Source organism: Ambystoma mexicanum, chromosome 6q (genome assembly GCF_040938575.1).
Source record: "Ambystoma mexicanum isolate Mex_15411 chromosome 6q, UKY_AmexF1_1, whole genome shotgun sequence".
NCBI classification, from domain to species: Eukaryota; Metazoa; Chordata; class Amphibia; order Caudata; family Ambystomatidae; genus Ambystoma; species Ambystoma mexicanum.
The window spans coordinates 1,254,875,712-1,254,888,168 of NC_090937.1; the positions used below are offsets into that span (position 1 = coordinate 1,254,875,712).

Below are 12,457 nucleotides of genomic sequence, written 5' to 3' on the forward strand. Positions count from 1 at the left end.
CCTTCAGCTTCTCTAAAGCTCCGAACTTGTACCTGCAAGATAAAAGGGACAGTTAGTGCGCATCGTGAAGCAGGCTACAAGCGCTTACTTACGTGCTTCCAGGCGCTTCTATTCCTCACGCTGGTTCGATCCTCAACTCTCATCAGCCCGCCATCCGCCATCGCCGGAACCCTGCAAAACAAGAGATATCATTACAAAAGACTTTTAAGACATTTGAAGTGCCCAGAACTTACCGTTCGTGCAGTTAACGACGGACAGCAGTCCTCTGAGGTCAAGAGGCCTGCACCCTTATCCAGTGAAGAAACTGGTTACGGCACCCTGCCCCGAGGCAGATGGAGAGCTTGGCGTTCACTTACCTAAGACATCTTACTCTTCGAGTCAGACATACAGTGCACAGAGGTCCAGCCCAAAGAGCCAACCATGTGTTACACATCACCTTTGAAGATACGGCATTCACCCAGTCAAGACCGGCGCCTCTGCGGGAATCAGGTGAGCGTTACAGAACACACAGCCTACCGCAAAACTCCCACCCAGGCGCTATGGAAACCTCGGATACCGACCAGCTAGTCCAGTTACTTGGGGAACTAAGAGCAGAAGTGCATGCAGCCCGTCAGGAAACGAATGCTCTAAGAAGGGAACTGATTATTTCCAAGGAGCGAACAGACGATCTCGCTAGACAATTGCTACAGTCACAAGCCGGACAAACTCCGTTACCCGCATCAGGGGCAAATCTTCCTTCAACATCCTCTACGAACCCAGTGCAGATCAACCTACCTGGGAATGTACCTCTGGCTCCGCCCGAACGATTTTCTGGTGACCCAAAGAGGTTTGCAGTATTTATTAATCAGTGCCGGTTGCACTTCTTATGCCGGCCAGCAGCCTTTCCAACTGATCAAGCTAAGGTAGCTTTCGTGCTTTCGTACCTTAGTGGCAATGCGGCAGACTGGTCGATCCCTCTAGTTAATCAAGATGATCCGGTTCTCCATGATTTTCAAGCTTTTCAGCTCAGTATGGAAAAACTGTTTGCAAGACATTCACAGGGGCAGGCCTTGGACAATGAGCTCCTTTCATTGCGACAGGGTAATCAAGACCTTTTGGCTTATATTGCGTCTTTCAACAGACTGATAGTGGAAACTCGATGGCCTGAGGACAAAAGGATTACGCTGTTTTATAGAGGTCTACGTGGAGAGCTCAAAGATGTGTTAGCCCAAGTAGTGAATCCCCCGCAAGACTGTTCGGACTATATTGGCTTAGTCGTTCAAATTGACCACAGACTGCAGAACAGGAAGGCGGATCGTTCCAAGTTTGATGCTCGAGTATTTTCCAAACCACCAACTCCTACCAAAGGAGTAGACTCCGGGGAACCCATGCAAATAGGGGGCCTGAAAGGACCACTAACACAAAAGGAGCGGGAAAGGAGAAAACAGCTGCAATTATGCCTCTATTGCGGAAACTCGGGGCACTTTCTTCGAGACTGTCCGGTGAAACCAGCCAAGAAGGCAGTAGGAGCTGCAGTTACCAGGGTCACAAACTCTGAGCAGGGAAACGACCTCGCCCGACAAGAACAGAGGTCCTCTTGCCGAGCGTTAAAACCAGTTCAGTGACCTCGCATTTCGTGATACCTATGGTCCTCATTAGCCCTGAACATCCGGATCGATTACATGCGATTGAAGCTTACGTCGACAGCGGTGCCATCGGCAATTATGTGGATCATGAAATGGTTTTGAGGATGAATCTGACTCTTTGTCCAAAGGCTGTAAAGGACGTCATTACTACGGTGGATGGTACGGAGATAGCCTCCGGACCAGTAACGCATACCACCCAAGAAGTGACGCTAGTAAGTCAAGATGGACACCATGAGAAGATCGTGTTCGATGTGATCAAGGCCCCTCAGTTCCAGATTATTCTAGGAATTCCTTGGTTAGAGAAGCACAATCCTCAGATCGATTGGCGAGCAAGAACGGTTCAGTTTCCAGAATGTGTCTCTACTTGTCACCCTCGACCTGGTGTTGCACTGGCAGCAATTTCCTCGGAGGCTCCCCATTTACCTCCTGAATACCTAGAATTCCAAGATGTTTTCCGGAAGGATCAGGCTAACTCTCTACCTCCTCATAGGTCTTATGACTGCCAGATAGACCTGATACCTGGATCTACTCCTCCTTGTAGTAGAATTTATGCCCTCACCGAGCCTGAGAATCTTCACCTCCGACAATACCTGGATCAATACCTAGCGAATGGGTTTATTCGTCCTTCCAAGTCCCCTGCTTCCTCAGCTTTGTTCTTCGTTCCAAAAAAGAAGGGGACCTTAGAACTTGTATAGATTATCGCGCCCTGAACCAGATCACCGTTAAGAATAGATATCCGTTACCTTTGATCCCTGAACTCCTGGACCAAGTCAGAAAAGCATGCATATATACAAAGCTGGATCTTAGAGGAGCCTACCACTTGGTACGAGTAAAAGAGGGCGATGAATGGAAGACGGCCTTCCGCACCAAGTATGGGCTATTTGAATATCAGGTCATGCCCTTTGGACTTTGCAATGCCCCGGCCGCCTTTCAATATTTTATGAACGATGTCCTCAGAGAGCTCATAGATGTGTGTGTTGTTGTTTACATTGACGACATCCTCGTTTATTCTTCATCGGAAACTGAACATCGGAAACACGTGAAAATGGTCCTCGAGAGATTGCGTCAACACAAACTTTTCGCTAAGTTGGAAAAATGTGTTTTCAACGTGACTGAAGTTGAATTCTTGGGATTCATATTATCACCTAGCGGAGTGCGTATGGATTCAAAGAAGGTCGATGCAATTCTCAAATGGCCATCGCCATCCTCCGTAAAAGGTGTTCAAAGCATGTTAGGCTTCGCTAACTTTTACCGCAGGTTTATCCCCGAATTCTCTCGAATAGTCCAGCCCATCACCGCCTTGTTAAAGAAAAACAAACGTTTTGAATGGTCTACCGAGGCGGAACAAGCTTTCCAGAATTTGAAGACTAGATTTATCTCTGCACCGATCTTAAAACATCCTCGCCCAGAACTCCCCTACATCGTTGAAACTGATGCTTCGAGCCTTGCCATGGGGGCAGTTCTATCACAAAAGGACCCAGTAACCAATCAGTTGCATCCCGTGGCATTTTGGTCCCGCAAATTCTCGCCTCCTGAAATCAATTACACTATTACTGATAAGGAACTTCTAGCTATCAAGTCCGCCTTTAAGGCTTGGCGGCATTATCTTCTGGGGGCCCGACACACCGTTACTGTGATTACAGATCACCGAAACCTGCAATATTTGAAAACCGCAAAAGCTCAATCCTCTAGGCAACTCCGTTGGGCACTATTCTTTGCCGAGTTTGACTTCATAATTACCTATCGACCTGGTACAAAAAACGGTAAAGCTGATGCCCTTTCTCGGATGGGAGTGGAAGAACATTTGATGAATCCTAAACCTGTACCTATCATTCCCGAACAAAGAATTCTAGGTGTAATCGCCACACAATCCATAGAGGAAGTTAAGGATAAAGCCAGGCTACTGGTAACTCCAGCAGACATACAGAATTGGCATCTGCAGGGAAAGGACTTTACGGTGAAGGACAACCTATTATATTTCCAAGAACGGTTATACCTGCCCAGCACAGATTTACAGAAAAAGGTAATCTCTTGTTATCACGATTCTTTAATGGAAGGACATCCCGGTATGACCAAGACCTCGGAAAAGATCAAGCGCTACTTCTGGTGGCCGTCTTGGAAAAAAGATATCAGAGACTTTATAATGTCCTGTGGAGTATGCGCCCAAAACAAGAGTCAAAAGGAAAAACCAGCCGGCCTCTTACGCCCTATTGACATCCCGCCTCGCCCTTGGCATACGCTTTCTATGGACTTCATCACCGATCTACCTCCATGCTCCGGATACAATACGATCCTAGTAATCGTGGACCTATTCTCCAAGATGGCGCATTTCATTCCACTCAAAGGCTTACCAACAGCAGCAACTCTGGCCCGAGAATTTCTCGAAAACATCGTCCGACTGCACGGTTTTCCTTCAGTTCCAATTTCGGATCGAGGTAGTCAATTTATTTCTCATTTTTGGCGAAGTTGCTGTCGGTCGGCTCAAATTGATGTGAGACTTTCGACCAGCCACCACCCTCAAACCGACGGACAAACCGAGAGGACCAATCAAACTCTGGAACAGTATTTTCGCTGCATGCTACAACAAACTAAAAAAACTTGGAAAGATATCCTTTGGATAGCCGAATATGCCTACAATAACTCTGTCCACTCGGGAACTGGGAAGACCCCGTTTTTTCTTTTATACGGTAGTCACCCTCGAACCTCGGAGTTGGATCCACTCCAGGATCTTGGAACACCAGCAGTAGACCACCTGCATTCTACAATCACCCAAGCCTTTAAGGAAGCCGTTTCTCACCTTCAAAGGGCTAAAGAACAATACAAGAAAGGAGCAGACCAACATCGGAAGGAAGTCCCCCAATATCAAGTAGGAGATCAAGTCTGGTTATCCACCAAATATCTACCTCTAAAAGGACCACGCACATTCAACCCAAGATACCTTGGTCCCTATTCCATCACTACCATAGTAAATCCAGTAGCGGTCAAGTTGGACTTGCCCCCTCACATGAAGATACATCCGGTCTTCCACGTCTCTCTATTAAAACCCGTGCAACCTCAAACCCGACTAACTACATCTCCAAAACCTATTCTAGTTGATGGAGAACTCGAGTTTGAAGTCAAAAGCATCCTGGATTCCAAGATCTCCAAATCTAAACTATTTTACCTGATTGACTGGAAAGGCTACGGTCCCCAAGAAAGATCCTGGGAACCTGCAGAATATGTCCACGCGCCTCGTCTAATCAAAAGATTTCATCGAACATTTCCTAACAAGCCCAAACCCCCGGAGAAGCCCGGTTTGGGAGGGGCCTTGGGGGGGGGGTGCTGTCATGATCTCTGCTTCCAAAAGATCAGGACTTGCCCGACTCCCTTGGAAGCAGACCCATAACCCCGGTTCCGAGTGCCAGCCAGTCCCAATTGGGACCTTTTGGACCCTGTCCTGGCGCCAGTGGCACCAGGCTCATAAAGATGCCCAGTCCCAGCGCTGGAAGCGCCGGGCTCATAATGCTTGGGTGGACTTACCTGCAGCAGACCATGCTGCTTACTTACCTGCCAGTTGAACCCCTGATCCTCTTCTGTTTGGGACTACTTTTCCTGTTGGGTGGGGCAGGAGCCACTCCCTAGGTTCAGAACACTGGAACTCTTCTGGAAAGCAGGAACTCTTTTCTTACCTAGGCGTGGCTGTGGAAGGAGACACCTAAGCACTACAGGAGGCTATTTAAACCACACCCGATGGATGAATCTTGCTTTGTGTTATTCTGCATTCTCTGCAGCAGAACGCTCATCGTGTCTTCTGCTTCTGATCCTGGGCCTAAGGGAACAAAGGCTTACCATCCTGGAATCCAGTCTTCAGCAGCACCTGTAAAGACAAAGAAAGAACAGGTTAGCACTACGGTCTTCAGTGGCAGCGCATCTCTTACCTGGTCCATCGGCTGTCACCAACGCCTCGCGCTGCATTCCGGCATCTGAAAGACAAAAGAAGGTGCGTTTAAAGACATTGGGCAACTTTATTACTCACGTGCCATTACTCCTTCCCACGCCGAATCCAGTGGGTATTCCAGCACCCTTCAGCTTCTCTAAAGCTCCGAACTTGTACCTGCAAGATAAAAGGGACAGTTAGTGCGCATCGTGAAGCAGGCTACAAGCGCTTACTTACGTGCTTCCAGGCGCTTCTATTCCTCACGTGGGTTCGATCCTCAACTCTCATCAGCCCGCCATCTGCCATCGCCGGAACCCTGCAAAACAAGAGATATCATTACAAAAGACTTTTAAGACATTTGAAGTGCCCAGAACTTACCGTTCGTGCAGTTAACGATGGACAGCAGTCCTCTGAGGTCAAGAGGCCTGCACCCTTATCCAGTGAAGAAACTGGTTACGGCACCCTGCCCCGAGGCAGATGGAGAGCTCGGAGTTCACTTACCTAAGACATCTTACTCTTCGAGTCAGACATACAGTGCACAGAGGTCCAGCCCAAAGAGCCAACCGTGTGTTATACATCACCTTTGAAGATACGGCATTCACCCAGTCAAGACCGGCGCCTCTGCGGGAATCAGGTGAGCGTTACATTCTTCGTCTTTGTTGCCGCTGGGAGAACAGGGGACCCTGTCTCTATATCGGTTAGTTCTAGATGGATCGTTAAATGCATCACATTCTGTTACTCTCTTGCCAAAAGAGATTGACCCTTTACCTCTAGAGCTCATTCTACTTGAGGCACAGGAGCTACTATAGCCTTTATTGCAAATGTTTCTCTTGATTCTATTTGCAAAGTAGCAAGCTGGAGTTCTGTTCACACTTTCACTCAATATTACTGCTTTGACACACACTCCAAGTCTGATTCTCAGGTGGGACAGGCGGTGCTAAGACATTTAGTTACTACTGTTCCTTCTCACATCCCACCACCATCTCCTCGTACTGCTCGCTAGTCTATGCACAGCATGTGATTCTAACAAGATTCACAAGCATCAGAAGGCATTCATTACTCACTACTCACTGTATTCGTATTTCTGATGATTGTATTTGCTTAGATTCACATGCACCCACCCTTCCTCCCCTCTTGGAGTAGAAGGAGCATAGACATCTTACACCTTCTTTTCTCCTCTACTCACTCACGCATTCTGTAAGGCTCCCTCACGGCAGAACAAAAACAGGTGGGACCTTGACACGTGAAGGATTTTGGCTACTCTTCATGTCACGTTAGGGATAGTGTTACAGTCACACCCATGTTGACGTCCCTTTTAGTTCTTCGAAAAGGAAGATGCAATACTCTGCGATACCACTTGATGTCAGACTATATGCACAGCATGTGAATCTAAGCAGATAAAATCATCAGAAATACGATTACGGTGAGTAATGTATCCCTTATAATGCCAATATCCAAAGTATTACATCATTTCAGGTAGGATTTCCCATTACCCATACAACACTGAGGGAACAAAATATACTATATAAACTCAGATAATTGAGTGATATGGAATAGACCCCTGTAAAGACTTATTATAAATGATTTATTTGGAAAAAGGCAACATGACTTCTGCTGATTAAGGTTCTATGTGAAAATGCCCCCAGGAAAATGTATTAATGTTAAAATGTAGTGAGCAAAAAAATGTAGCCATTCAGTACAAGCAATGCAAAGTTTGAAAATATTGCCAGTAATAAGGTTGCTAAAAAAACTATTTTTAAATACACAAAAGTACAAGGCTGTAACCCTAAATACGAGCCAAACCTCTAACGAAACCTCCATAATCACCCTAACTCCATTCCTAAACTGCCCCCTATTGCAACACTTATCCTACCCTGAGCTCTCACAGAACACTAACCTTTCAGCACACTAATGTATTGTATTTGCATATTACTGAATGCAAAATAAATAGAAAATGAACAGTGAACCTATATCCAACCTCATCACCAACGAGCCACATATTACATAGCCCTTGCCCTAACCCAAACCATTTCTGTAATACTAAGCTTACCCTAACTGCAATTCTAACACTTGCAATAATGCTTACCTTACCCTAACCATTGAGTTTATCCTGCCCGCTATCCCACACCAACATCACCAGCCCTTTCCAACCTCCATATCCCTCTCTTTAACAGTTGCCCAAACTTATACCATAACACTTACCCTGACACTTAATCTACCCCAACCACTAACCAAACCCCAACATATTTACTTAAACCCTAACCCCTATCCTTACCATAACTCCTATCCAAACCCTTAATGGTTGATCACAAGCCCACTAAACCCTCCTTAACCCTAATAATTACCCTAGCAGCACTACATTTTTACCACAACGTTTTTACTGACTACATTTTTGTTGTCTACAGTTTTATTGGATACCAGTATTAATCAACTCATCAACCCCTTTATCTGCTCAGTCATTGCACAAGGACACTATGCAACGCAGCAACACTATGCTGGAGCCCTCATTGGGAAGGAACTGGATTTTGTTCCACTCAGCAGTCATGGACGTCTTGGTGCAATGGCCAGGTGGGAAGTCAGATTGGCAAGAGTCCAGGGCGTGATCGGATTTGAGGGTAAGATGAAGCTGGAGAATCACCTCTCCTTGTGAGAACTAGAAAAAATATTGGAACCCAGCAATATGTCAGTAGTTAACACAGGGATTTAGTGAGGTCTTGTTAAGAAGGGCATCAGGAAGGTGGGAGCCTCCAAGGCTCCCATTCCATTTTTAGTTCCAGTATTAGAACAGAGATTGCCACCATGTGTTTTGGGAGGTGGAGGAGCGAAGTCATAACGAGGCTTCAGGCTTGGAAGCCACGACCATCATAGTAATGGCCGCAGTGAAGACTGCTTTCATCGCTAGCCTTGTTCATAGACTGGGAGTTGTGATCTTCCCAGTGCTAAGATGGGAAAGTCAAGCCTGTCTCAAAGTTGTCTCCGTGAGTTGCTGGCAGCTGTCAGGGTGCGCTGTCAGAGTGGTGGCTCTAGACTGGGTGTGGCCGGGGCATGCAAAGGTCAGCTGAACAGTGTCTAGGGAGGAATGCCATAGTTGTGCTTCAGAGGGGTGTAACTGCAGGTTGGATGCTGGGTGGGGATCTGGAGAACGTGGTTGCAGCTGCTGTGGAGATGGGTGACTCTGTACTCTTCCTTTCTCTCCGACGTCCCCCCCCTTTTTTTCTTTTCTGACAATTCCCCAAGCTCTTCAGTAAACTAGGGCAGGTCTCTGAGATTACTTTACTGAATTGATCACTCAGTCTGCTAGGCCGCCAATGTGGTTTAGGGGGAGGCTCCTTGGTAGGGGCAAGATGCAGTAAATGTTGTGCCCTCTGCCCCCTCGCCTTGTCTTTGTTCAGAGGGGGATTCATTTTATTTTGAAATCTGTCACTGCTTTTTGATGGCTATCCTCCTGTGTCCCTCCCTGCTGCAGGGCCATTGTTGGACTCTGTTCTTCACCATCATGGGCTACAATGGACTTTTGACATCCATCGTGTTTATGCTTTCTCCTGTTTCCTCTTTGGTTATTCATTTATTGAAGATGTTGCAAATCTGTATTCACACGGTACGATGCCCATTTTGGGTCAAAGTGCATTTCATCTAAATAGATACCATACCATGCCACCTCACCAGTGGTTGATTGTATTCGGCCATCATTGACTCGTTCCTCTGCACTACTCTTTCCACCCACATGGGCATTCCTGGCTCCAGGGTTGCCTCCTCCCTCACAGGTCATCCATGAATAACCACGACTTTGCATTGTTACATTCCCCTGGACGGGGAACTGAGAATGACACCCCAGGTAAGGACAGTCTTTAATACGTGCATGAGCGCTTTGAAACACTTGCCTTGCGTATATGCGCTTTACAAAGAAACATTACCATACCATGCTCCACTTGTGCATTTATCATCAACTCGTTCGCCATTTCTGTGCCGATCATTTGCAAATATGTATGTATTCCTCTGCCCCTAATCATTCTCTATATGTCCGACTCTTTAACCATGTACATTATCAAATGTGTGACATCCTGAAGTTTAATGCGTGGCCACCTAACGAATACTGCATTCACTCTCTTTCCAGCTTCACTGCCCCTCTCTTCCATGGCGTTTTCTGTGTTTCTCTGTTGCCTTCATCCTCTGGAAGCTACTTTGCTAAAGAAAACCTATCCATCTTCTCACTCCTCCCAGTTCTAATGACACGCGATCAAACTGCTTTATAGGACACAGGTTCCCCCCAAAAAGGCTAGCAAAGATATATCCAGAAGTAAGTGACAGCGTTTGGACAGGATTTGGAGAAGAGGCTGCATTTTGGCAGATGTGGTGGAGTTGTTTGTCTGTTCGAAGTTATTGGGAAGGGGTCCTATCCTGGATTTATGATGTAGAAAACGTGAGGTCATTGAATCCCATGTGGGTCTCTTAACTAGAGAAGGGAAAACGTGTGATTTGCCAAACATGGTACACCATATGCAAGCGGCTTGGAATAGAGCAAGACTGCCGACGAAAAGTGTGGGAGCTGCACAACATTGGAGCCCTTAGAAACCGGTGTAATCAGGGGTTGACGGGGAACCAAAAGAGTGCCTGAAAATCATGTTCAAAGTGGCCTCATTTTCAGCCAGCCAAATCCTTTTCCTATGAGAACATTTAGAAATAAAATAAGTTGCCACATAAGAGGCTCAGGGAGCTTGCAGAGGCGTACTTGGAAGTCTCCAGAGTTCCCTATAGGCCAGTCACCCCTGGGTGCAATGACTATATACTGACATTGAGAAGCAATGCTTCCTGTTCTGCACTATCTGAGTTGCGGAGAGGTCTGAGCTGGGTCGCTTAGGCCCCCCCTGTAGAGCCATGTTGGAATTGATTACACATATATCTGCAGCGTGGGATGGGAGAGTGTGGGGCTCAGAAGTGGAACATTTGTGACAATTGTCAATTGATTTGTTGCTGTTTTTAATGCTGCTGATCAATAACTCAAGTGATCAAAGGATTGTTTGTTCTTTAGGTCTTAGAGTTATACAGGTGAACAGATACAACATGAAGTGGCTACATTAGATTTTCATTGTCTTGTCAATGTTTCTGTTCTTTGTTTGGTTTACTATTAAAAAAAATCAATAAAAGCCAGATTAAACAAAAATCAAAAGGTGCGTAAGGGGCACTGGTGAGTGAGGAGAGTCCAATAAGAGCAGGCGTTACTCTTGCGACATTCTTGTAGACTCGGGACAATTGGCACTTTACAGAACACAATAAACACATGGAAGCCTTGAAGCCAGTTGAACAAAAAGCTACGTCATAATTAAGCAGAATTGAAGACCTTTGGGAGGCATTATTAATCTAAACTAATGTTTTGTTTCTTTACATTGTGTCTAGCTCATGATAACAACGCACGCGGGTGAGCATTGGGAGTACAGGAATCATCAAGTGTTCGGGTAAGAATCTCTCCACGCATGAATTCATACCTGGGAGCGCACGCGCCTGCATTGCTGGGGCGTTGCGGTTAGCGCATTTCTCATCATTTCCAGTTGGGGCTGCCAACCCTGCAAAACACCAAGGCGTTCGGCACATAATCCCCTTAACAGTGGAAGGAAGTTCCGCGCTTGGCACAGGGTTGGTCACAATGAGAAATCACCACTGATTTAGTTTGCAAGGTGATTCTATAAACCAACATGACAAAGCGCCTGTGGTCTCACTGTATAGACAGGAATATTGTGAATTAAGACTGCGCGTTTTTTGGAGCACTATGCCACCTCAAATCACCTGATGCTCAGTTTTCTACACTCCAGAGAACTGGCTTTAGATGAAAGAAGCCACTGTTCGCAGGAAGTCATTTAGGTCCACCACCCTCGAACTCATTACCTGCCCTGAGACAGGGTGATCTGCTCTCCTTGTTTCCTCCCCAGGTAGCTGGGAGACCCTGTGCTGCCAACTTGTCCACCCTCTCCCTCTCCTGTTGTTAGCTCCTTGCTCCCTTGTATCTCTGCTTCCCTCACCGTGTCCTTCCTCCTATGATTTATAAAGGGCTCTGTTGCTCCCCCAGGCTAGGTCCGTGCCCAATAAATACACTGATAATTACTTGTGGGGGCACAAGCATAAAATCCAAATCATTTCTCCCCGATGAAGGCTTTGCACAAAGATGCAGTCTATGAGGGTTGAAACATGCATGTCAACAGTGTCTGGGTGTAGATTTTAAGCAGTACCACCCCTCCACATCCCACCCCACTGGGCCTCTCCCCACGGTTTGACTGTACTGCAGGATCGTATTGTTTAGGCAAAGCACAAGCACGTTCTCTGCACATCCCTTTACGCTTGTTATAATGTATGCATGCTTTTTGTTATCAATTGGAATGTGTACCATTGTGTTTTTGTCATTAATTATGCAATGTATTAAATTAAATAGTATGACAATTTCTCAACAAGATAACTGTGCGTTTGTGAGAGTTTGAAATGAGGGTGCGGCTCAGCCAATCGGGTAGGTTTGAAAGCGTGCATTGTCTGCCAGTGAAAGGGTGCATTCACAGCCTGCTGTGGACCAGCAGCCATCATTTTCCAGCTTGCTTCACACACCCTTGTCCGGCTGTGCATCGCGCCCTGTGGTCTTCATCCCGACCTGCCACTTCCTGCTCCTCCCTCAGGCCTTCATGCTGGTTCCATTGGGCTACTTTGGGCTAGGATCCGTCATGCAGTTCAGTTTTCTGCCCTTTGCCCGTCTGTCCGACTCTTCCTTTGGTCTCTGTCCATGGCTCGCAGTGCACTACTGCTCTTTTCCCTTCTCTTCTGCGAGCCCAGTAGCTATGTAGGGCCTCCAAGGCAAAGGGAATGGATTCAGAGATCTGATTTTTCACATGCTTCAGACACATTCCTCTCAGTTAAGGGTAAGGAGCGGGCGATTAGT

At 46.5% G+C, this 12,457-nt stretch overlaps 1 protein-coding gene across 3 annotated transcripts in view; it reads left to right on the forward strand.

Moving 5' to 3' along the window:
* The window catches only part of SEL1L3 (SEL1L family member 3), a 797,084-nt gene that overhangs the window by 335,851 nt on the left and 448,776 nt on the right, over positions 1-12,457 (forward strand). For all 3 annotated transcript variants that reach the window (XM_069631849.1, XM_069631850.1, XM_069631848.1), the window contains exon 6: positions 10,936-10,994. In XM_069631849.1, the coding sequence (XP_069487950.1) occupies positions 10,936-10,994 (59 nt within the window). The remainder of the gene's footprint in view (positions 1-10,935; positions 10,995-12,457) is intronic.